Raw genomic sequence first — 26,173 nt, forward strand, 5'->3', positions numbered from 1 at the left:
TCAATTTTGTTTATTTTTTCAAAGAACCAACTATTTATTTTGTCAATTTTTTCGATTGTTTCTTTTGTTTCAATTTCATTGATTTCAGCTCTGATTTTAACTATTTCCTGTCTTCTACTACTTTTGGTGTTGCTCTGTTCTTTTTCTAGGACTTTGAGCTGTAGTGGTAAATCATTTATTTGTTGATTTTTTCTTCTTTTATTGAATGTGCTCCATGAAATAAATTTTCCTCTAAGTACTGCTTTCATAGTGTCCCAGAGATTTTGATATGATGTATCTTTGTTCTTGTTTACCTCTAAGAATTTTTTTATTTCCCTTCTGATGTCTTCTGTTATCCATTCATCATACAATAGCATATTATTTAATCTTCAGGTGTTGGAGTAGTTTCTGTTTTTTATTCTGTCATTTATTTCTAATTCAATCCATTATGATCTGATAGAATACAAGGTAGTATCTCTATCTTCTTGTATTTCTAACATTAGCTTTGTGGCATAGAATATGGTCTGTTTTAGAGAAGGATCCATGTGCTGCTGAGAAGAAAGTGTATTCGCTCTTCGTTGGATGATATATTCTGTATATGTCCGTTAAGTCTAAATTATTGTTTTATTGAGATCTATGGTTTCTTTGTTCAATTTTTGTTTGGAAGATCTGTCCAGTGGTGAGAGAGGTGTGTTAAAATCACCTAGTATTATTGTGTTGTGGTCTATTTGATTTCTGGAATTGAGAAGGATTTGTTTGATGTACATGGATGAGCCACTGTTTGGGGCATAGATATTTATGATTGTTATGTCTTGCCTATTTATGCTTCCCTTAAGCAGTATGAAATGTCCTTCTTTATCCCTTCTGACTAACTTTGGCTTGAAGTCCACATTATCTGACATGAAGATGGATGCTCTGGCTTTTTTGCTAAGTCCATGTTCATGGTATGTTTTTTCCCATCCTTTCACCTTTAGTCTATGGGTATCTCTTTCTATGAGATGAGTCTCTTGCAGGCAGCATATTGTTGGATCTTTCTTTTTAATCCAGTCTGCCAGTCTATGTCTTTTGATTGATGAGTTCAGGCCATTAACATTCAGGGTTATTATTGAGATATGATTTGTATTCCCGGTCATTTGACACTCATTTTTGTTTTTTGACACAACTTGGTTTCTCCTTTATTTGGCTATTCCTTTAGGGTAGTTCCTCCCTTTGCTGATTTACATCATTGTATTTCATCTCTTCTTCATGGAATATTTTGCTGAGAATATTCTGTAGTGCCGGCTTTCTTTTTGTAATTTCTTTTAGCTTTTGTTTATCATGGAAAGATTTTATTTCTTCGACAAATCTGAAGGTAAGTTTTGCTGGGTATAAGATTCTTGGTTCGCATCTGTTTTCTTTCAGAGCTTGAAAAATGTTGTTCCAGGCCCTTCTAGCTTTTAGGGTCTGGGTTGAAACAGTATTCTTTACAATAATTTTTATTTTCATTATTATTTGCTACTGGGGACTGGACCCCAAGGTGTTTTATCACTGAGCTACATCCCCAGCCCTTTTTATTTTTTATTTTGAGACAGGGTCTCGCTATTTTTTTTTTTTTTTTTTACCTAGGGCTTAAGTTTCTGAGACTAGTCTTGAACTTGTGATCCTCCTGCCTCATCCTCTCAAGTTGCTGGGATTACAGATATGTACCACCGTGTCCAGCTAAAATAATATTTAAGTAAACTAACATTTTGAACTTTTTGTTAGAAGATTTTAAATATATACAAAGGTAGGAAGAATGGTATAATGAACCCTAATATACCCATAACACAGAATGTGCCAAAGTAAAGCCAACTGCATATCATCTATATTCCCATCTGCCCCATCCCACAATTGTTTTGAAACAAATCCCAGGAATTATATCATTTAAGCTATAAATATTTCATAAAAAGATTGGACAGAATGCAAACCTCACATTTCATCTCAGTTCTTTATTCAGAGGGATGAAATGGTGCCCGTGGATCTACTGTCCTGGTGGAAAATGAGCTACTGAACAAAGAAAGGGCCTGAGTTTATATAGGTTATTTTGAGGGGTGGTCTAGTGAATATATATCGGTTTGCTTGGATAGTCAGGAATGTGGACCTTTTAGGTCAAGGTCTGCCGACAGTGCCTAAGGAGGGTTTACTTTGGAGAAGATAATGCCTCCTAGAGACTGTTTCTTTTGAGGATGATAAAACATTTCTCCTCTGCCTGAAACCAGCATCTGGAAAACATTTGTCTTGGGAGATGAAAGCTATCAATGCATGACCTTCATTTTTACTCCCTTTTCTTTTTTTCAGGCCTCGTTATTTTGGGAATTTTTATTCTCCATATTCATCAATATGCACATTCTATAAAATATAACTTTAAGTTACTATTTATACACCTAAAAATATAATGATAATTCCTGAATAAATGATATCATATAGGTTGATATGCAAATGTCCTGTTTTTGAAAGTTCCAATCAGAATTCCAATGAGATTCCAATCAGAATCAAATAAAGTTCATATATTACAGTCAATTCAATATGCCTCTTAATCAGTGTACACAGAGTTCTTGATAGATACCTTCACATGGCTCAGGAGGAGATACACCCTTTTAGGCTATTTTTTTTTTTTTTTTTTTTTTTTTGCTGTGCTGGGGATTGAACGTAGGCCCTCACACAGGGCAGTGCTCTGCCACTGAGCTACATCCCCAGTCCTCCTTTTAGGCTACTATTGTAAGACTAATCTTTGGCTAATAGTGTTGTTGACCCGAGTCCCTTTGAAACTGCTTCTTTATTGCAGCTTGCCCAACAGGAATTTATACTACTACCTTTTTTTTTTTTTTTTTTTTTTTTTTTTGAGGCAGAGTACGAGGGATTGAACCCAGAGGGATTGAACCCAGGAAGCTTAACTCCTGAGTCAAATCCCCAGTCCATTTTAAAATAGTTAGAGATAGGGTCTTGCTGAGTTACTTAGAGTCTCACTGAGTTGCTAAGGCTGGCTTTGAACTTGCAGTTCTCCTGCCTCAGCCTCCCAAGCCACTGGGATTACAGGTGTTCACCATACTTGGCTCTCTCTGCTACCACGTTACTTGTTTGGAGAGGGCTAAGGAAAACCACCTTGGCCAAAGCCCTGATCCAGGTGTGTGGCAGTGGAGAGGGAAACAGGGAAGCTTTCCTGGGGAGGTGATATCCAAACTCTGACCTGTGAAGAACAGAAGTTGCCAAGGCACAGGAGCTGTAGTTGGAGAGGAAGAGAGTACATTCTAGGTAGAAGGAACAAGCATATGCAAAAGCTCTAATGGTCAAGGGCCTGGGGCATAAATTGGTTGCAGTGATTCAGTAGGCTGGGTGTAGAACACCAGGGGATCATTAAAACATGGTGTAGAATATTTCAACCAGAGGCAGATCACAAAACTCTTGCATACCATGCTGAGGTATTTGATCTTTGTTTAGATGACTTTGAGGAAAGACATCAAAGCAAGGAAGTAACCCATGCTTATACCTGCATCTTAGAAAAATGCCTGGCTGAAGCATGGAAAATAGTTTGAAGGAATAGACAGGACTAGAGGCTAAGAGTTCAATTAAGCAATTGCAGAATTTCAGTTGATGTAATGTGGCTAAAATAAAGGTGGTGGCAGTAGACAAAGAAAGGAGTAAACAGTTTCGGGAGACATTAAAGAATATTACTAATTTAAGTTAGTGGACTAGATGAAACTACTCGGAATGAAGAGTAATCTTCATTCTGAGAAAGGACCTCATTTAAGAAACACCTGAAAAAGGAGCTTTTGAAGGAGACTGAGAAATTTCAGCCAGAGAGATGGGGGAGGGGGTGAAGTATCATGAATGCAGATAATCTGATTTACAAAGTAACAGCCTGATCGCAGGTTAATTCAAGTTTTATCCCATCAACTTAAGATCCTGAAAGTTCCTCCAGGGTGGGTTTAGTCTTCTCTGCATAGAGCAGGACAATATTTAGCCAAGAAGAGTTCATGGACTTCTAAATATTCTCAGGTTCGGATCAAGAGAAGATAATTCTTTCACCTCCTCCATCTTGCCTTTCCTAGCATCTTCCCTGGGTGTGAATGACAGGGAATCTTACCCTTCAGAGAAGACCCAGCTTCTTACTCAGATCTTGCTTTACTTGTGTAGATTAAACCCTGAGGGAGGTAACTATCAGAATACATCAGGATACCCATAACCTCCCATGCAAGAAATGGACACACAGTAATATGCAGGGAAAGGCTGGTCATTATTTCTGACTAGGCATTCAGGAAGAGACAGTGGAGAGTGCTTTAGAGGGTCACCTAGATTCAAATCCTACCTCTGTCACTTACTAGGTGGTTATCACTTATCCAGTTACTTAACCTCATTGATTCTCAGTTCCTCACTCTACAAAATGACAATGCCCCATGAAGAGTAGATGAGAATGAGGTTGTTGCCCGTTCATCAGCAGGCATGTGCTTTAATGTTTGTAAAGAGAGAGTACCTTTATCCACAGGCTGCACCTCGGTTGACCAAGAATGCTGCACGAGTCTTTGCTAAGGTCATTGAATCCCTAGAGAACATACAACCAAGGGAACACTACATCTCCAGAAGCTCCAAACTTCTCTTGTCTTTCATCATGGCTTCTCCAACTAGTAACCATTAAAGAGCTCTACCGTGGGCTGGGGATATAGCTCAGTTGGTAGAGTGCTTGCCTTGCAAGCACAGGAGCATGGGCTCAATCCCCAGCACCACCAAAAAAAAAAAAAAAAAAAAAAAAAAAAAAGAGCTCTACCTTGTATGGACACCAAGAGTGGCCCAGCCGTCTTTATTAAATAGTTGGGATCTAGAAGGAAAGCATGAATTTTTTTTGTTTCCCTCAGGGCAAAGGGGAATGATGTGACTGTGTTGTAATATTAGGAAATCACATCTACAAAATTCTGTCTGTGAAAAGACCAGAGCCTAAATGGATTGCCACAGTGAAGGGGAGACTGTGGATACTAGGGGACAGTATGAATTAGCCGACTGTGGTTTGGGAACTAATCAAAGGTGCATTTCAAAGGACAATTTTCAAAACTTTTTAGTGTTGCATCTTAGCAATTCCCCATACATGTGAGTGCAGGCTGCCTTTAGAGCTATGGCAGGTGCCCACAGCGAAATCCATCCCAACAGTTGAGATAGAAAATGACTCCAATCCAAAGAAAGCCACTCAGACAAGTGTGAAGGACAGAAGCCATGTCCAGAGGTTAGGGAGTAGGACTTGAGTTAAACAGTGAACACCAGACTGGTGGCTAAGGCCCACTACCAATCTCAAACCCTGGGAACACAGGGTAGCCTTTCCAAGCCTTGGTTCTCCAGCTGTCAAATCAAAACCTTTCAGTGTCATTTGATCTCTTAGATGTGCTCTAACCTCAGAACACTATGATTTTATAACTTTATAATTCTAACTGCATTTTACTTAGTACATAGATCTAATTACAAGATGTCCCAAACATATCCTTTCAAATTCCTTATTTTAAATATTTTCTTGTCTCAAAACATCTTAAGCAAACTAGTATAGCAAGAAACTGAATTTCATGGAAAGGTCTGAGAGAAGGATGGGAGACAATTTCATCTGACATTGACTTAGATGGGGTGTCTCTATTTTCTCTGATCCTCAAAAGAAATGCTGGGGAGAGTTGGGATGACCCGAGGATCCTTTTGCCTGGTAGGAAGGTAATGGACATAGCTTGTAAATGGTCAAAACTCAAAACACTGAGCCACATCCCCAGCCCTTTTTTAAATTTTATTTAGAGACAGGGTCTCACTGAGTTGTTTAGTGCCTCTCTTTTGCTGAGACCAGCTTTGAACTTGTGATCCTCCTGCCTCAGCCTCCCAAACCACTGGGATTACAGGCGTGTGCCACGGTGCCTGGCAATTTTGCATTCTTGATTAGAATGGTTATATTAAGGACATTAGACATTCAGCAAGAGCCATTAGAATGGATCTGAATGTTTGGAGAATTTGAGTATTTTGTTTAAGGTTTTCTAAATGCTACCAACCATATAATGTTTCTTTCTGTACATCTCTATCAACTTTTTTTTAGTTATACAGCTAATAAACATATATTCTTATTGTTAAACAAGTCAAATAATATAGAAGCATACAGATGTGGAAGGTGGATTTCTTTACAACCATCTCATCTCTGCCCCATCTGATCCTCTACCCCTCATTGGATTAGCCACCATTAACATTTGGTATTCTTCCATTTATTTTTTTCCTTGCCCTTCCCCCACCCTAATATTTTCATATACCCTCCCCCATGAACCCAATCCTTGGAGACCAGTGATAAGAAGAACATCAGAAAGAATGAAAAGCTTGGAAATCATCCACTGGCCAGCTTTTTTTCTTTAAAAAGAAAAAAAGAAAGTGAAAAAAATACAAATAATCCATTCTCTTGAGGTGACATAATGTACTTGCTTTTAGGAGCTGACATTATACAACATGAATATTAGGAGGTTGGCCAAAGCTCCTTGGAGGTATTTCTCCAAAAGAATTCCTTACTGGAATTTGATAAGGAGGCAATAAGGATCTATATGGTTCATTTCCATCTTTAGAGAATGACTGAAATTGGGGAGAAAGTTCTTCCATTACTCCATCTACATTTCAGCTTAACAGAGGCACATATAACTGGGCAGAGATAAAGCTACTGGTTGGGTTATCGATGTAACATTGTTTCAAGCAGAAAAGCAATTTGTTACCCACACTGGGTCACCAAACCAATGTATGTAACAGACACCACAGTTCTGGAAAATATACTCTTATGGTAGGAACCACATCCTGCTGATCTTTGAAAGATTTCTATTTTCCTGTCAGTACTCACTGATATTCCTGAGAGTGTGCATTGGCTATAATCAGACACCATCTTATGTTCAGTGTCAGAGCAATTGCTGACACATAGTCTCAGAGGCCTCAGTACAAATTTGTTGTTTTTTGTGGTCTCTTGATAGTTAGATCCATTACTGCCTAATAGTTCTTATACTGCCTGGAAAGAAACCGTGAGTCAAGTAAAGGGTTCTGAAAGCTTTCTGGAGACAGGCAAGGTCTTGAAAAAGGTTCACAGTTCCCAAGATGACTTCTTGGGGGCAGGACTGCCTGGTGACTAAGCACATGGCTCTGTGGCTAGAGAACCTGAGTGCCTATCCTGGCTTTGCTATTTATAATGTGATCTCAATCAAGTTACTTAATCTCTTTCTAAGCTTCAATTTTTCTCAGATATAAAAATGATGATAATAATATTCTTCTCACAGAGTTGCTATGAGGATTAAATGAGATTATTCCACCAGGCATGGTGGCACATGCCTGTAATCCCAGCAACTTGTGAGTCTGAGGCAAGAGGATCACAAGTTCAAAGCCAGCCTCAGCAACTTAGCAAGTCTCTGTCTCAAAATAAAAAAATAAAAGGACTGAGGCTATATCTCAGTGGTAAAGTGCTACTGGGTTTAATCCCCAGAACCAAAAATAAATAAATAATAAATAAACAAACAAATAAATAAAGAGGATTGTTCCTAAAAGCACCTGGCCCAGAAAAAGTACTGGATAAATTTTTAAAATTTCTCCAAATTTAATGAGGTTCCTGCTTCTTGTGAAGTTACTACAAGATTTTTGGATAGAAATGTTTGTGTATGGTGGTGTTGTGAAAGCTGCTGAGGCCAAGAGGCTGAATGTAAAGTCTAAAATTTTAATCATTCTGTGTAAATACATAAATTGAACACTGCTGTGCCCGAAAAGATTTGACCTCTGCTTATAATGTATGCTATCCTAAGATTGCATGGTATGATTAGTTTTTTCCCTGGGAAACCATCAAGTTCCTAATTATCTCATTTCTATTGCAGTTTTACATCTGCAGTAGACCTCAAGGAAAAAGGAAAGAAAGGCAAAGCTGTTCACTTTGCTGAAATTGATGGCCCCACTTCAGAAAGGTGGTTTCACTTCTTATCCATGCCAGTGCTGCCGATGGTACCTCTCGGGGGAATCATTTAAATCTTTACAAACTCTAAGTCCTATTATCCCATGCTGAAATGCAGTACCCCTCAAGGAAAAACCAGGCACTATCTCAGAATTGTGGTGGGAGTTACAAATTATCTCTATAAATGTATATGTGATAACTTGGCTATTAGAACATTTTCAACTTTTTTATAGTTATTTTTTAATCTGAAAATTGTAACTACTCCAGAAATAGGTGATTTAAATGATTTCTTTTGGATGGGATATGTGTTTACATTGTGTGTGGGGGGGTGTGTTATGTAAGAGGTTGAACCCAGGGCCTTGCACATGCTAGGCATTACTCTACCACTGAGTATATCCCCAGCCTATGTGTATATTTTATATCAGGTAGTATGCATTCCTCCTGTACCTAGCATAAAAATAAAATGTTTAATAAAATGTATCCCCAAATGATATTTCATTAAATGAAACCCATGCCTAACACTGAGGGTCTCATTACTTTATAGTAAATGCTTCATGCACTGCAAGATAGAGTAGATACAACTAAAGCCTTTTAAAACACTAGGGACTGGGCATGGTGGTACACACATGTAATCCCAGCAGTTCAGGAGCCGAGGCAGGAGGATCACAAGTTGAAGGCCAGCCTTAGCAATTTAGTGAGACCCCGTCTCAAAATACAAAAATAAAAAAGGTTGGAGATATGGCTCAGTAGTTAAGTACCCCTGGGTTCAATTCCTGGTACCAACAAACAAAAACCACTATTAGGTGTTGTTATATTCCAAAACAGGTTGACAGATAAAAGGCTCTCTTCAAGAGAAGATAAGTCAGCGAAAGCCTTAGAGAAACGAGGTCAGCAGGGCAATGTTACATTGGATGATGTTAAGTGTGAGTAGCTGTTCCCTCCTCCTTACACACTACCTGGTATGAACCTCTAAGGCAGCACTTTGTCTCTCCTTCAATTATCCATCTCCTCTCCTTTCAGATGTTGCTTTGCTTTCACTACAAGATACTGAGATGCAGAAGATCTGTTCTTTTACAACATTTATGAGGTATGTAATGCTTGCAAGACATTGTGGTTTTTTCCTCTTCACTTTGCAAATTTCATCTAATAAGGGCTGAAAGATCTGATTTTTAGAGAAAGAGCAGGAGGCAGGTTCTATGTAAACCATCATCTCACCACTCAATCTCAAAGACTGAAACCAAAGAGTATGGTTGAGGAAGCCAGAGTCACGGGAGCCCACAGGAAACCCAAACAAAGTCCCAGGGCAAGGAGTACAGAGTGCATGTTGCTAGAGTTCCATGCAGACTGCACTATATTTGTGTACCATTCACAGAATATACCCATTTACTGAAGAATGTTTCTTGACCTTTCTAAGCATCAGTTCCCTTAGCTACAAAACTGAGAATAGTGTCTCCTTTCTGTGACTGTATGGCTGTTTTTTCCTCGGCATCTGCACGTGTGACTGGTCAATCAGAGTTGGGTACCCAATGCTATTGGCACTTCTCCTACAGCCCCTCCTATTTCTAGTATAGGCTGCTTGTGACAAACACCTGAGACTATCTGCCCTCAGGACTTGCTCCACTGCAGGGGTACATTTGGCCTGAGCACAGGGCAAGCAGGTCAGGGCCAGCTTCCATTGGCAGGACAACTCCAAGATGTTTTCTACAGAACCTCCCCAAAGCCCCTGCAGAACTGAATTGTACTAGTTCATGGTGTAATTTACTGGCTTTCTTCCAGAACTGAATTATACTAGTTCACCCCATTTACTGGCTTCCTTCCTTTTCCTATTTCATTTCCCCACCCTCCATAGGATGTTTCCTGAGATCACTTCCCTTATCAACTGCTCGCTCTCAGATCTTTGCTTCAGGATTTTTTTCCAGGGAAACCCAGTCTTAGACAAGTAATTATTAATATCTTGAAAAAAAATTAGTAATGGTCATCTTTATCCTGCTCTAAAGATCTAGTTAAAAGAAAGCATGTCTGAGTAAGAATGTCCATTTGGGGCTAGAAAGAAGGCAGCAAAAGTCTTATAAGAATATAAAGAAAACAGTAAATTCTAATTGAAAACGAATGAGATAACACTGTAAATCAGTGCAGTCTTTTTGGAGAGTAAGACATGAAAACTTAACATGCTTGTGTACTATGTTCTAACAATTTCACTTTTGTCTATAATATTTTTAAAAGACATCAGTATCTATCAATAGGGGACTAGTTAAGTAATTTAAGAGAGAATATTCAGCTGTTTAAAAGAATAAGGGACATCTATACATACCATCATAGAAATAATGAGATTTAATGAAGTTCATACTACAAACATAAGTGGCAAAAAATACTTGAAAGCGTATATTCATACACATGTATATATGTTTGTGGGGGAGGATGTTATATGTGAACACCTGTGCTTTAGAAGGTTTAGAAAGGATTCATTCCAGTCTTAATGGTGGCCACCACCAGGGAGTAGGGTGGAAGAGAGAACATTTTCCTTTATACATTTCTGTATACTTTTTAAACAATGGAAATATATTACTTTATAATAAGAACATTTTAAAAATGAAAATTAATTAATAAGCACAACTGTAAGAATTTAGAAGCCAGGCTTAGTGGAGCCTGTAATCCCAGGGACTTGGGAGGCTAAGGCAGGAGGATTGCAAGTTTGAGACCAGCAACAGCAAATTAGTGAGACCCTGTCTCAAAATAAAAAATAATATATAGCTCAATGGAAAAACACCCTTGGGTTCAATTCCCAGTTCAAAAAAAAAAAAAAGAATTTAGTGTCTGACTTCCCAAAAATAAGTCTTTTTTTTTTTTTTTTTTTTTACAAAAATTGAATTTCTTACATTTTCAGCAGTGTAGTAGAAAGAATCTTAAATGGTAACTTAGTTGTGTGATAGGCATGATAACGTGTATTTCTGTTTATGTTGTGTGCCCATATTTTTTATGAGAAACCTCATATTTGAGATAGGTTAGTATTGATTTCTTTCTTTCTATTTTTCCAAATCTCTTCATAGAAATAAGAATCTTGACAATTTCCTTATGGCATTATTGTACTATTTATCTCATTACTTGGAAAAAATCTCACTGGAAAATAAGCCCCGAAGCTATATGGTGTAAGTAAGTTCTGTAAGTGCTTTTTATCATGGTCAGTTTAAAACTAACTTTTATCTAAGGTGAACAAACAATGGAATTTTAAAAATCTTTTGGGTATACTAAAACATTTTACATGGGAGGGGTTTTCCTGCTGTTAAAGTTCACTGAATAATTCATATGGGTATTCCTATAACAGAATATTCCAACTAACAAAGACCAGCACTACCAAATAATGAGATTTAATGAAAGCCACATTGCTAATTTAAAAAATTTTAGTAACCATATTTTAAAAATATAAAAAGATGCAGGTGAAATTAGTTTCAATAGTTATTTAACCCAATGACTGGAAAATATTATTATTACAACATGTAGTCAATAGTAGTAAGTGATTAATGAGATATTTTACTTTTTTTTTAAAGTAAGTCTTTGAAGCCTGGTGTCTTTTATACTTACAACATATCTCATTGAAACTAACCACATTAAATGTTCAACAGCCACATGTAACTAGTAGCTACCATATTCAATTGTGCAGAAATAGATTTTTTGGTATGTTTTCTATGCTAACAAAAGTTCTTGCTAAAGGGTTTTCAAGCATCTAAAAAAAAAGCTAAGAATTTTTTTTTTTTTTAAATAACAGATTTGGCCAAAATGATATCATAGGAAAAACCCCAAACTTTTTTAGTCTACTTGTAAAGATCTTAATTGCTTTACACAGAGGTGACATAGAGATATACACCCAGGGGCAAACTCTGGGAACTTGGAGTCCACAGCAGAACAATGCCTTGCAGACTTGGCCTTGACCTTTCACAAGCATGGAACTTTCCAAGTGCCCAGCTGCCCTCGTACATGTGGAACCAACCCAGTGATTTAGCTGTTAGGAATGTTGAGTAGAGCCATTAACTTGCTGCAGAATATTTTCAAAATGCAAAACTCTTGTATATAATTCAGCAGTTTAAAAAATATTTTATGGATAGATAAATGGTTTTTGGACAGCAGTTTTATGAAGGACCAAATAAATAATTCAAACACTGCTGCTCCTGTAAAGCCACTATAATGTGCAATGTGGGTGTTATTTCAGGGCAACCTTTCCCAGCAGGACAACCAGAGCATGAAGTGTTTCTATGGTAGCAAGCAAAAGGGCTAAAACGTAGTGAGCTTCGAAGGCATGAGGATTCTTACTATTCCCAAGTAGAAACTTATTAGACTTTGGTGGTATTTTGACTTATTATATTTTGTGTGATCTTTTCTAATTTTGAGGCTTATTGTTAATCTAGCAAAGAAATTTGGTTTATATCTTAACTAACAGTTAAAAGAGAAGAAAGATTCTTTAGTTATTTTGAAAATGCATGAAAACTCTTTGAACATGGTGGTGTAAGACTGTTCCTTAGAAGGAATCAACTACAGAATGACAAAAAGCAAAGCAGTCCAAGCCTTAAAATTTTGATTTCTGAGGTTTAATTCTAAAAAATCACTGTAACCTTTCATTTTCAGGCTTTCCAGTCATCGGTCAGTTTACTAATTATTATAGAATTAAACATAGATTGCACTGTGATAGCACATAAAAAAACAATTGATTTCAGTCAACTAGTAAGGTATAACATAGGAATAATGGTAGTGTCTAATACATGGTGTTGCATAAAAATAAATGAGATGCTGTCTCTTATCTTAACCCACTGGTTGCACTTGGGAGGAAAGCGTGCATCCTGTGAGAGGAGGGCAGAAAGAGAAGGAGAAAGATGTCAAAGATGCATTTAGATGATTCTAGATGGTTAAAAGCCCTAATTCCAGAAGAAGAAACCTTATCCCTATTTTACAGATGAAAAAAATTAAGGCTCAGGTGAAATCATTTGTTGGGGATTACATACCTACTAAGTAGTAGAGATAAGACTGGAACCCAGTCTAACTCTAAAGCCTGTGCTTAACCACACCCAACACCCTCTACTCATCAACTATGGTCTGTTTCCAGAATTTACCTATTCAGAATCAGGATTTATAGCTTTGGACAAAGGCACGATTTTGCATGAGCTTATAAACATTGTACCATAAGCCGTTTTCAAGTTATTACCTTCTTTATGATTTTTAATGGTTGCATAAGTTTCCATTAAGTGAATGACTTTAACTATTAAAGGGCAATTTATTATGGTGGTTAAGGGTATAGATTTTGGTGCCTGGGTTAAATCCCACAGGGACTCACTCATATGTTAGGGTAACAAATGTCAAGTCCTTAAACAGATCCTGATTGGATAACTACTCCTTTTTTCTTTCTGTTTTATATATGAGCAGTTTCCAGTCTTTCCAATTGAAAAATAATCATTATATTGAATACATTGATGTATAAAATTTCTCCCCCTAATTTTAGAAGATTTTTTTAAAGCATAAACCTCTAGCACAGAGATTATTGGGGCCAATATTTATGATCATTTTTGTGGCTCTTAAAATTCTTTTAAAATATTTTTTCCACAATATTATGCCGATTTTCTGTTACTGAAACATCAGTCTCAGCAAAATTTTGTCATTTTGTCATTCGCTTTTTTATTCGGTTCTTAATTTTTGGTGAGAATTTAACAATAATTTTATATAATTTTACAATTATGTAATAATATTATTTTTTACAAAATAATAACAATAATTTTGATATAATTTTCATAATATCAAATTTTTGGCATTTGGTCTTTCAAATAATATATCATTGGATGTAGTTTTCTTGGCCTAAATGAGAAAATGTATCTTCTAATATGGAATTTTATCACTTTACTATTATAAATTATATACCTTTTCATTGTTAAAAAAAAAATAGTCCTGGGAATGGAACCCAGGACCTTGTGTACTTGCACATGCTAGACAAATACTCTACCTTTATTTTTTAAAGAATATTTAAAGCATTTTTAAAGAATATACTTGTTAATTCATGTGAACCATTAACTGGGTTAGTGTTTAGGAGTGTGTTTAAGGCAGTGTTACAGAATGAAGTCAAAAAACTGAAACATTATAAGGAATGATTTTCAGACATAGAATTTTTTTTTGGTGGGGGGGAGTACCAGGGGTTGAACCCACAGGTGCTTAACCACTGAGCCACATCCCCAGCCTTTTAATTTTGAGACAGGGTCTCACGAGGTTTTTCACAGCCTAGCTAAGTTGCTGAGGCTGGCTTTAAGCCTAAAATCTTCCTGCCTCAGCCTCCCAAACTGCTGGGGTTACAGGTGCATCTAGATACAGGATTTTGGTGCAGACAGGCCAGTCTGCCTGGATTTTTATATCCATGTTACCTTCCCAGGACTTTTTTTCTCCCCATAGCTTTTCTTACTTCTATACATAGATTCTTTTTTTTTTTTTAATTTCTTTTTTTAGTTGTAGATGTACACAATACCTTTATTTTATTTATTTTTATTTTGATGTGGTACTAAGGATGGAACCCAGTACTTCACACGTCCTAGGCAAGCACTTTGCCACTGAGCTACACCCACCCTGCACATAGATTCTTTATGGATATTTCCAAATGTGACCCAAAGACTCCCTGCCTTGGAATCACTTGGGGTAATTGTTTAAATTTCTGGATTCAGAATCTTGGAGAGGGGAGTTGCATGGGGAATTTGTAGTTTTAGTACCCCAGGAGATTTTTATAATTTGTGCATTGACTAAAATTTGAGAACCATTGGCTAAAGTTTCAGGCTTTTCTTGATGGTGGTTATTTGGGTTGGCTCATTTGCTACAGCAAAAGAAGGCTACTAGCTACTGGCAGCTTTGGCAAAGGAGGGTGAAGGGTGAGGGTGGGCTGCTGCAGGAAGCAGGGAGACAGGCACTGCGATGTGGCCTTTGGGGTTAAGGTGGAGGGGTGTGTGTGGGTTACATGGCATTTGGACACTTAAAATGGGAGCCCACCTTATCTATTCCAGAAACTCACTTTATTCCAGTGATTTCCAAACCTTTTATCTTGTGTAATAAAGTTTTGTGCTTTAAAACATCCGTAAAGTCACCACTTTCCCCTCACCACATCTCCTCAGATGGTCGCTATAGTGGTTGACCTCAGAAGGGACAGTAATTTGTTCCTGTTTACAGTACATTTCATTTGGTGTCTAGTGACACTACATTTTTCACTAATAGTACATTGGAATGTATTGTCAGCAATATAGTTTCCTACTGTACTGCAAAAATTTTTTAAAGTTAGGATGCAGACATGCTGCAACCTAAGAAAAGCTTGTCTTTTACAAAGATCATTTGCAATTCAATTGGAACTGGGGCTGTGTTTTCATAGGGAAGTAATGCTACTGTAATTGAAACCAAAGTTCCCAGAGTAGTCGTCCATAAATATCTCTTCAGCAACACACCTAAACTCGGAACTGAGAGTGGGCCAGTGCTGTACTTGGAGCCCCTAAGCTTAGTAGGAATACCAGGAACTGGGGAAGCTGAGGTGGCAGGGAGTCTCTACAGCAGCTTCGGGAACACAGAAGAGAGGAGAGCTGCCAGATGCCTCAGCAACCAATATAGGTCACTTGTTAGGCGGTTCTGTTAATATTAGGACTAGTTATATATAACACTGAGGATCCATAGATAGCAAAAAGAATCTATAAACAAATGAAAATTCACCATAAACTTTGAAATGCTGATTCCAGTAATTAATAATGATTAAGGGACTTTGAGGACTTTGCTATGCCATGGCTCGAGTAAAATAAATTAATTGGTAAGTCAGCTCTGTTGACTCACTAGTATATCTTTCAAAATAGTTTATAATTCAGACTTTGTAAATGCTAGTTGATAGGCATTTACTCAAATTAATCCATACTGTCTTTTCCTTCCCTCCAGGGGCCTTGTAGAGAAAAAAGAGATGGAACTGGTTTTAAATAAGTTAGAAGCGGCACAGAAGTACTTGGCTCAGAAGTACTGTGTCCTTGTGCTGGGCTTGGGTATGCCTGATAAGCATCACATGAGCTGTGGAAAGTAAGTAACACAGGGAGACCCATCTCCAGCCAACCACCCAACCAACTGAACAGATCCCCAGAGCCCTCCACAGACCTCCTGCCGGGGAGGCTGGGAAAACTGAGTTCAAGAAGATGAAAACACTTTGTATTGCCCTCAGCAATAAGCATACTTGGTTGTGTTGGATTTTATTACTTTAATATTTTTGATAGTTTAAAGTTCTATAAAAAACTTTAAGGGGCTGGGGAGATAGATCAGTTGGTAGAGTGCTTGCCTTGCAAGCACAAGGCCCTGGGTTTGATCCCCAGCACCACAAAAAAAAAAGAGAAAACCACTTCAAGACATTTTACCTGACTGAATATCTTTCATGCTTTTGGAGACTCTGCTCTTTTTCTTTTTAAAGTTATTCGCTGCCTGCTCATTTAGTTTCAACCATTTACCAAGGGGGAATTGGGAATTTGTATAATTTCTTTATTTACATCCCGTAGCAAGGATTGGTCATTTGTTTTTATAGTTTGTTACTTTCTTTTGAATATTTATATGTTTACACATTAGGAAAATGTTTTACATTTATATTTATTCAAACATGTCCTCCCTGTTTCTGATGCTATTTGATTGTCATACAAATTCTTGCCATTCCTGGGTTAAACTTATTACCTTTATTTTTTTTTAAATTAGCATTTTAAAGAAATGTGACTTTGATCCATTTGAAATTTGTTACAACCTATCAGATAAGCTGTGAACCTAAGTTTTTTTTTTTTTTAACTAACATCCAACTTTCTAGTAATATCTATTAGTGATTTTTTTCTCCACAGTAACATTTCTTTTTAGATGGTGAATTTTTCTAACATTTTAACCCAATTTGGTAAATTCCTGTTATTTTTTTTTTCTGGTAATGGCAATTGAGCCAGGGCTGCTCTACTTTTGAGCTATATTCCTAGCCCTTTTTATTTTTTATTTTGATGCGGTGACCTCCTGCCTCAGCCTCTCAAGTAGGTGGGATTGTAGGCAAGGACTACCACTCCTGGCTTGCAATCATTATTTCTTTTTGTACCTTTTAAAAGTATAGATAGTTCTTACACATTCAGCTTTCCACAGCCTGCTTTTCCTTATGGTAATGTTCCTAAACCAGTTTGTTTTTTAAATTATAAGTCACAACACATTGGTAGATCTTGAAATCAATGTAGTCATAAAGAGAATAAAATAGTTTTAAAAATCAAGTATATCATCTGAAATAAAGGTAAGTAATTATTCAGGATTTCAATTTTTTGTGTGTGTCTATGTCTTAGAATGTTTTGTGTTGCTCTAACAAAACACTTGAGGTTGGGTACTTCATAAATAAAAGAGATTTAATTAGCTTATAGAACTGGTGTCCAAAAGCATGGTAGAAAGCATCACTTCTGGTAAGGGCCTCATGACAGGTAGCATCAAATGGTGGGGAGTGGAGAGTGAAGACAGAGAAGACAGAGGAGTCAGGAGTCAGAACACAGGGTATAGGATAGAGAGATCATATGGTGGGAAAGGAAGCAAGAAATCAGGGAAATGCCAGGCTTGCTCTTTTTTTATTTTTCCCCCCCTAATACTGGGGATTGAACCCTGGGCACTGAATTACCGAGTCATATCCCAGCCCTTTTTATTTTTTATTTTGAGATAGAGTCTTGCTAAGTTGCCAAGGCTATCTCAAACTTGTGATCCTCTGGCCTCAGCATCCTGAGTCGCAGGGATTACAGGCATGTACCACCATGTCTGGTCAGTATTGCTCTTTTTTAACAAACTGCTATGATAGAAACTAATCCACTTCTATGAGACCCAACCCAACTCTCCATAATATCTGCATCAATCCCTTGTAGAAGGCAGTGGTGACTCTGCCATCTTCCACTAGGTCGCACCTCTAGAAGGTTCCACCACCTTTCAATACTATTACCTTGGGGAAGTAAGCCTCAACATGTATTTAGGCAAAGGCAAACCAGAATCAAACTAAAGCAGTCAATGTGTATATTCTAGGGACTTAATATTAAATATGTTTCTTACTGTGAGTTACAGTCAAAAAGTTTGAAAACCACTACATTACAGCATTCTTTCTATACTGCATTCTTAGGTTTTCATAAGAATTTTGCTTTCAATCAATCTTGCAAGCAACTATACCATATCATTTCCTGTCAGCTAATAGTTCAATTTAGACACTTGCGTTAATTTTTTGGGCCATTTGAATATACTATTGAATCTTACCTTTATTTTAGAAAAAGATAAGAGGGAAATTGGAAAATCAAGTACTGCTAATTCAAATTGAGAAACCATTGAGCATCTAGAGAATCTTTAGCTGCAGTCAAGTGCTCAGAGGACAAACGTGGGTTCAACTGCAAAGGATAAGGCCTTGCACATGCTAGTCAAGTGCTCTACCACTGAACCGTATTTTCAACCCTTTTTCATTTTTGTTTTGAAATAGGGCCTTGCTAAGATGCCCAGGCTGGCCTTGAACTTGGGTTCTTCCTGCCTTAGCCTTCTAAAGAGCTGGGATGACAAGTGTGTGCCATTGCTCCAGCTACGATCTTTTCCATATTTTTATTGGTGCACTATGATCATATACAATAGTGGGTTCATTGTTACAGCATTTGTATGTGCATATGATATAACAATATAATTTGGTCATTATTGTTCTCTAGTATTTACCCTTCCCCTCTCCTCCTCTTCCCTCCATATAATACAATTTTTAAAGGAAACTATTATGTTTGAAAGTAGGTAATTGCCTCAGGTTAGCACAGAGTCCTGGTCCCTCTTCCACTGTCTATAGCATCACTTGCTTTTCTTCTACCCATTGGAAAAGAATAGATTTAGAGCTCACCACCCACCATTTACATATCAAATTCGTACATGTTAAAGAACTGAACAAAGGATATAGAGGAAAGCAGATTATAGGACAGTTTTGCCAGTGAGTTGTTAATTGTCCATGGATGTTGTTTATGTCTTTGATTCAGGGGTTGATATTATTCTTTTGGTGTGTGTGTGTGTGTGTGTGTGTTGTTGTTGTTGTTGTTGTTGTTGTTTTGGGTTTTGTTTTTGTTTTTGTTTTTGTACTGGGAGTTAAACTTGGGCATTTAACCATTGAAACACATCCCAGCCATTTTTTTGCATTTTACTTAGAGACAGGTTCTCACTGAGTTGCTTGGGGCCTCAGTAAGTTACTGAGGCTGACTTTGGAATTTATAATCCTTCTGCCTCAACCTCCCGAGCTGGTGGGATTATACACGCAGCACTGATGGGTTTTATGTAGACGACGAGGACAGTGTTTTTGCCAGTTATAAGTAATTATCTGATTTTGTCATATCTTTATTTCACTTTAATGTGAATAAGCTAATATTTTCATGTGGGTTTTTTGATTTTTCCCTCTAACCTATGCATACCTAATATGAGACTAAAATACCTCATGCTGTTTATCTCCGGGGTTAAATAGAAGATTACCGTAGAACCAGTTATTTGGGGCTAATTTAGTGCTTTCATGTCCTTTGAGAAGTAGGAAAAGATGCTTTTCCGTGAAAACCCAATATCACATAAGCTTCGGAAATTTTGATGAGTGTGTTCAGTAAAATTTATCTGTGTGTTCCAGGACAGGTGCAGCAGCCTCCTTTGTGGTCTAACCTATAGAACTAGATCTGTTGTGTTCTTTGGTTGTGACCAGTTCTGGCTTCACCCTGGCCTCCATCCTAGGATACGTACCTTTTTCCTATGCTCTAGTGCAGCTGTCACCTCATGGTTGAATGAAGAGGCTAGTGGAGGGGGTAGAGGTAGAGAGAAAGGTAGTCTCTTTGAAACTCAAATGTATTCATCATCTACATCATTTTTGGGGGGAATGGTGAGTGTGAATATGTTGCCCAAACTGGTCTTAAATTCCTGGGCTCAAGTTATCTTCCTGCCTCAGCCTCCCAAAGAGCTGGGACTCCAGGTGTCACCACGCACAGCTCTAAATCATTCTTTTTTTTTTTTTTTTTAATCTTTTAGTTGTAGATGGACACAATACCTTTATTTCATTTATTTATTTTTATGTGGTGCTGAGGATTGAACCCAGTGCCTCACATGTGCGAGGCAAGTGCTCTACCACTGAGCTACAACCCCAGCCCCTCTAAATCATTCTTAATTAAACCTGCCTCCCACCTCAGTCACATGCACTAAGGACTCTTTCCCTTCCCCACCAACACATCTTTGAAACCTCTCTTTCCATGCACAGGGCAGGACTTGACCGTCATTTAAAACTCGTGCCATAGTTTAGATCTTTAATGTCCCCCCAAAACCCATGAGTTAAAGGCCTGGTCCCCAGGGTGGCATTATTGGGAAGTGGCAGAAGCTTGAAGAGATGGAACTTAATGAGAAATCCTTACATCATTGTGGGCGTGCCCTTGAAAGGGATTGTGGGACCCTGGCCCTTCTTTTTCTTCTCTCTGGCTCTGGAGGTGAGTGGTTTTACTCCACCATGTGCTTTTGCCATAATGTGCTGCCTTGCTACAAACCCAGAACAAGATGGACTGGAACTTCCAACACTATGAACTGAAGTCAACATTTTCTCTTATAAGTGAACGTTTTAGGAATTTTGTTATGGTGGTGGAAACCTATTAACACACTTGTTTTCACCTAAAGCAATAGTGGACAAATGGAAAATACACATTTTTCTTTTCCCCAGCCTAAGGCCTAGGTTCAAACCTTGGCTCTAGGCTTTGTATCCTTTCACAATAATTAATAATATACTTTCTTCATTTTGATTTAGAGCTAACAATCTAAGGTAGCAAGAAGGAGTAAGAAAGAATCTTAACAGGCCACTACAAAAATATCTGGATTTACCATCAGGTCACTTTTCCCTTCTTTTCTTTGGATTGTGCCCTCAAAGGTGGATTATACAGTGTTGTTGGCGTCTAGCATGGTAGTCACTTGCCACATGTGGCTGTTGAGCATTTGAAATGTAGCTTCAGATTGACAGATGCTATAAGTGTAAAACATGTGCAGTATATAAAATCTATCCAAAAGGTTTTAAGGTAAATAAAATAACATCAATTTAAAATATTGATTATATATTGAAATGATATTTCAGGAGTTTGGATAAAGAAAATTGTTAAAATTAACATCACCATTTTGTTTTACTTTATTTTATTTTGCAGTGCTGGGGATCAAACCTAAGATTTGTGCTTGCTAAGCAAGTGTTCTACCACTGAGCTATACCCCCAACCCCACCTGTTTCTTTTTACCATGGCTACTAGAAATTTTAAAATTATATTTATGGCTTACCTTATATTACTATTGGATTGTGCTCTTACAAACCTTGTTTCATTTTACAGGTGATTTTGTGGGGGTCTTACATTTTGTTAATCAAAAAATTTCTAAATATATAACCAATTGGTTTTAGGTTCTATGTACTTAGTATAGAAATTTATAAAATACAAAAAAGAAAAATGATTCAGAGTTCACCAGCAACAGATGAATTTACAAAGATTTAAACTGTGAGATCCCCAACAGTGCCCATGCTACTCATCCATTTCCCGGACTCATTTCAGGTTCTTATGCAGAGGTAAATCAGAATGGCAAGAAGAAACCCACAGCCTTCCATACTTCATTTCCCAGGCGTGGGCCACATCAGTTTGCTTTGGGCTTTAAGAGAGAAAGAGTCCCAGTATATATGGCAACTCGAAGGAAAGTGAAGGATGTTCATGTTACATTTTCTTCTAAACTAAAAAATGAAAGAAAGCAGGGCAGGAGAGAGAGGGGAAAAGAGAATGAACAAACGTGTGTTTCATGGACAGTCACTCTCTCATTTCAAAACCTTGCCAAGATGCTGTGTCTCTAAACTTTCTCTCAGAACACAAGCTGACTCACTATTCCAAAAACAGTTTGTTTGGTTTTCTGCTTCCGCTTGGCAGGTCTGCGTGGACTCTAGTTTCAAACGGGTAGAGGACACAAAAGGGCAGAAGTTCTTCAGGTGAGGCCTGAAGAAACCAAATAAATGTCGAAGCTTGCCCTGCAAAGTTTCTGCTGGACTCTGTTGTTCAATATTTTTATCTGTAAACTGTGGTAAAGAAAAGGCTGTTTCCCAAGCATTCTGGTAATAAGGACAGATGTGAATATCTTACAGGCATGAATTTTAGACAAGATCTGGCCCTACTTAAATATATGTCTTTGGTTTTCAGTCTCAACTTTAGTTTTTTTAGTTGTAAGTGGGAATAACAGTGCTGACTGCCTCATATGGATATTATGAAGACTAAATATGATAGTTAATTGTAAAGGTTTCAGCATGGTATCTGGCACATAGTCTGCACTTAATGTAATTATTATTGCCTTAATTTTGTGTTGAAGACTTGTACATGAGGAATCCAGTGTATAAAGAAGTGTGTAGGACATGAGCAGTAAAAGCTGAACCAGCTCTTTAGGCTCATGACCCTAATCGAAGGCTGCTTTGGGCCAGTAAAAACCAAAGTCCCTGGAAGAAGGATGGAGGTCCTGAGGGTTTTGGATCATCTTCACCAGACTATGGGAATTCAGGATGGTTTTGGAAAGCCTGGTCCCAGGACCAATCCTAGAATCCTAGGACTCACAGTTACTCCAAGGAAGGCCCAAGCAAAACCAGAAGTAAAACCAGCTTTAACCTTGGAGCAGCCTGGATCTGACCTTGTTCCCCATGACTGGTGAAGTAACTACAGGTACACAGCCCCCAGAGTCAGCTCTCAAGAAGTCTCCAGGTCATGCCTGCTTCCCTAAAGCTAGATGTCAAAATCAGAATGACCTGTGTAGGATGCAAGGTCAGGTTTACTAAGTATGCTCATTCCAACACAATATCCTTAACAATGAATTTGTGTTAGGACTGCTAGGCAAATATCTGCCTTTAAGAGCTAACACTCAAGGTTCGGGGTGTAGTTTAGTGAGAGAAGACGCTCCAAGCTCCTTAATATCAGATGTAAGAAGCAGGGGAAGGGCTGGGGATATAGCTCAGTTGGTAGCGTGCTTGCCTTGTAAGCATAAGACCCTGGGTTCAAATCCTAGCACCACAAAAAAAAAAAAAAAAAGAAGAAGGAGGAGCACAATATAGTTCTCAGTCTGTTGATTGAATGGTGTTGGTTTTATTGATTTTTGTTTCTGATCCTTTTTGCATTTTGTTCTTCATTCTAGACTTACCCTCTTGTTCTGTGCAACCACACCTATTTAACACCTCTCCTAATCTCTTTACCACCTTCCCACTCTCCTCGTGTCTCTAACACTCACGTCACCAGAAGCATTTGAAAGTACACAATCCCTCACTGGCTTGTTTATTCTGAATGTATGTTGGCTAATTTTTTTTTTCTTTTTGGTATTGGGGATTGAACCCAAGGGAACTTTACCATTAAGTCACATCCCCAACCCTTTTTTTTTTTTATTTTGAGACAGGGTTTTGCTAAGTTATTTAGGGCCTTGCTAAGTTTGAACTTGCAATCTTCCTGCCTCAGCCTCTGGAGTTGCTGGAATTATAGGCATGCACCACCGTGCCTGGTGATGTTGGTTAATTCTTGCCCAACTTCCTCTGGCTCGCCTAGGAAGTTGAATAAGAAGGTATTTGGACTCTCTTTGCCCTTTGTCAGCTTTCATGTAGCTAATTGTCTTGGAGCCACAGGTCATAATCCTGCCTTTTGGGAAAGATAAGAGCTAGATCACTAAAGACTGAACTCTCTCAAACTTTGGTTGTGATACATTATGTTGCAGGGAGAAAATGTCAGACACACAAAAAGACTGGAAATTCTTTGAGGTGAGTCATTTACCTTTTGGGGACTTTCTTTTTGCTGTGATACATATGCATAGCAATAATGGACAGTCATTTCTTAGACACTTATTTTTGTGAATATTCTTTCTAAAGAAATGCTAACAAGCCGTGTACTACACCTTAGGCTTTGGGTCCAATTTTCCTCCTGTGAAGGTGGGTACATGTCTAATTTTGCACAACTTTCCAGGGATGTTGAGAAATTGGGTCACCTGGATTTGTTGCTACTTTACAATGTTATATGAACAGGTGAGAGTTTTTCATATCATTTCTGAAAATTGTGATTCTTGTCTGTTTTTTGTCGTAGTCCTTTTTCACTTTCTGTACCTATATAGCATGGATTGTCTTCCGACGCCAACACTTGACAGAGATTGAGGAAGAAATAGGAAGACTCTTCCGAAGCAATATGTTCAACATTCCTCGAAGGAAACGGGAGGATGAAGAATCAGGAGGGGAGAAGAAACGCATGACTTTTGTTCAATTCAGGTTTGATCTCTGTCTTTCGTAAACTTGAGGATGTTTCTCCGAAGCTGGCTAAGGTGACCTAAGTGGCACCTTTCTTCTCCCACAGGAGAATGATGGCAAAACGGCCAGCAATTAAAAAAGCCATTCACATGCGTTCTCCAGTCATGTCTACTCTGCTGCCATCTCTCAGAGAAAAAGCTCAGAATATCGTTGAGAAAAAGTACCATCAAGTAGGCATCAAACTCCCAGGCCGGGTGCAAAAACACACGCAAAGTCTGGACTCCGTGTCCATGTCAATGTAAGTGGCTCAGAAAGGAGACTGGAGGGCCTGAGGGTTGCTTCCTCAGTTGGGCCTGGAAGGGGCAGGGGCTCAGCACCATGCCTCTGCCAGAGAGTTGAACGAGGACAAGGTGCCTATCTTCCCACCTACCCCTGCTCCTGGCCATCTTCCTGTCCAGAGTAATTCTAGTTATATCCATTGGGGTTAGAAAACAATAGTTAGAAAGTTATGCTATACTCCAAATAGTTCTAACTTGAAGGAGTGAGTAACAAATTCTTTAAGGCTGATGTTTATGAATTGTAAGAATCATCTTTGGGAAATTCAGAAAAGATCAGTACAAAATCTTGCTGTGGACTGAGTTTCAGACTCATGTAATACCACAGTGGTCATTCATGGAAGCAGGGACAACTTTCAAAAAACTATGTGTGTGTGTATGTATATGTGTGTGTGTGTGTGTGTGTGTGTGTGTGTGTGTGTGTCTATCTATCTGTCTTAGTTTTAGTATACTACCTCAGCTATACCAACAATTCTTTTTACAGAGTTGGCATCTTGGGGCAACCTCGATGTCTATTCAACCCTCATACCCTCCTCCCCCTTGAACCAAAAGAAAATGCAAAAACATCTGGAAGACATCCTTCCCTGATAGAGAGAAATAATATGCAGATTCAGGAGACACTGGAATTAGTCATAAAAACTTTGTCTTGTTAACTATGCCCTAAATAACCTGGTATATTCCACTTGTGTAATCAAGTCCCTGCTTTGATTTAACTGCTTGATATAGGATTGATATATGTTGTTATTATTATTAAACTTTTTAAATTGTTCAAGTTAATTTTGTTTGTTCAAGTTATTTTGTTAAAAGTTCAAAAATTCCAGAAATCTCTTGAAAACTCATTTTCCTGTTTTTAGTACTTTAGTTTGTTACTTATTTGCTTCCTCAACTTCTATGTGACTCTTTAGAGTTTTATATTAGACCACTTAGCTAGTGTTTTAGTGGACTGGTAAAGAAGTAATCATTTCTAAATCCAACGTTGCCTTATGAGAAAGCATCTTTGTTATGTGTGTAAACAAAATTTCATAAACAAAAAAGGCAAAATAAAAGTTTAACACTAAGCCAGGCATAGTGGAGCATCCCTATAATCCCTGTGACTCAGGAGGCTGAGGCAGGAGGATTACAAATTCAAAACCAGCCTGGGAAACCCTGGGAAACTTGGCAAGACCCTGTCTCAAAATAAAAATTAAAAGGACTGAGGATGTAGTTTAGAGGTAAAGTGCCCCCGAATACTATCCCACACACTCAGAAAAGGAAAAAAATTTCAACCAGTACTTAGGTGGCACCTGGTATTGGACGTAGAGATGGTCGACATGCAGTCTTCATTCAAGTTTCTCCCTGGGCAGGGCAAGGAGAAGAGGGCTAGAAACAGTGCTACTCAGCTTAAAGGAGAGAACCTTTCAAGTTGGGAGATGGCGGGATGGACAGGGAGATGACCCTTGAAGTTGTGTGGAGTCTGAACAGGCAGCCATGGGTGGAAGGTACCAGGGAATTCTTCATAGGGTCCTCACAGCGTTCAGACCTGAAAACCTAGTGGCCAAGTTGAGCTGAACTGTGGGGTTGGTTGCGGGTAGTGAGCACTTAGGAAAGATGGATCTATCTTATTGCTTAAGCTTTTGTCAGTGGCTGCAGAACTCTCTTCTGGTTGGTCATTGTTTT

At 38.2% G+C, this 26,173-nt stretch overlaps 1 protein-coding gene across 2 annotated transcripts in view; it reads left to right on the top strand.

Annotated features, from left to right (window-relative positions):
* The window catches only part of Ppp1r36 (protein phosphatase 1 regulatory subunit 36), a 34,457-nt gene extending 9,172 nt beyond the window's left edge, over window positions 1–25,285 (top strand). Inside the window, exons 3-11 of one of the 2 annotated variants that reach the window (XM_047541306.1) lie at window positions 7,839–7,925; window positions 8,738–8,835; window positions 8,933–8,999; window positions 10,960–11,058; window positions 15,839–15,973; window positions 23,663–23,705; window positions 24,025–24,203; window positions 24,289–24,480; window positions 25,002–25,285. In XM_047541306.1, the coding sequence (XP_047397262.1) occupies window positions 7,839–7,925; window positions 8,738–8,835; window positions 8,933–8,999; window positions 10,960–11,058; window positions 15,839–15,973; window positions 23,663–23,705; window positions 24,025–24,203; window positions 24,289–24,480; window positions 25,002–25,170 (1,069 nt within the window). In that variant the 3' untranslated portion in view covers window positions 25,171–25,285. The remainder of the gene's footprint in view (window positions 1–7,838; window positions 7,926–8,737; window positions 8,836–8,932; window positions 9,000–10,959; window positions 11,059–15,838; window positions 15,974–23,662; window positions 23,706–24,024; window positions 24,204–24,288; window positions 24,481–25,001) is intronic. The other variant, XM_047541307.1, reaches the window with a different exon arrangement.
* Window positions 25,286–26,173: the final 888 nt, after the last annotated feature.

This window comes from Sciurus carolinensis, chromosome 2, assembly GCF_902686445.1.
Source record: "Sciurus carolinensis chromosome 2, mSciCar1.2, whole genome shotgun sequence".
NCBI classification, from domain to species: domain Eukaryota; kingdom Metazoa; phylum Chordata; class Mammalia; order Rodentia; family Sciuridae; genus Sciurus; species Sciurus carolinensis.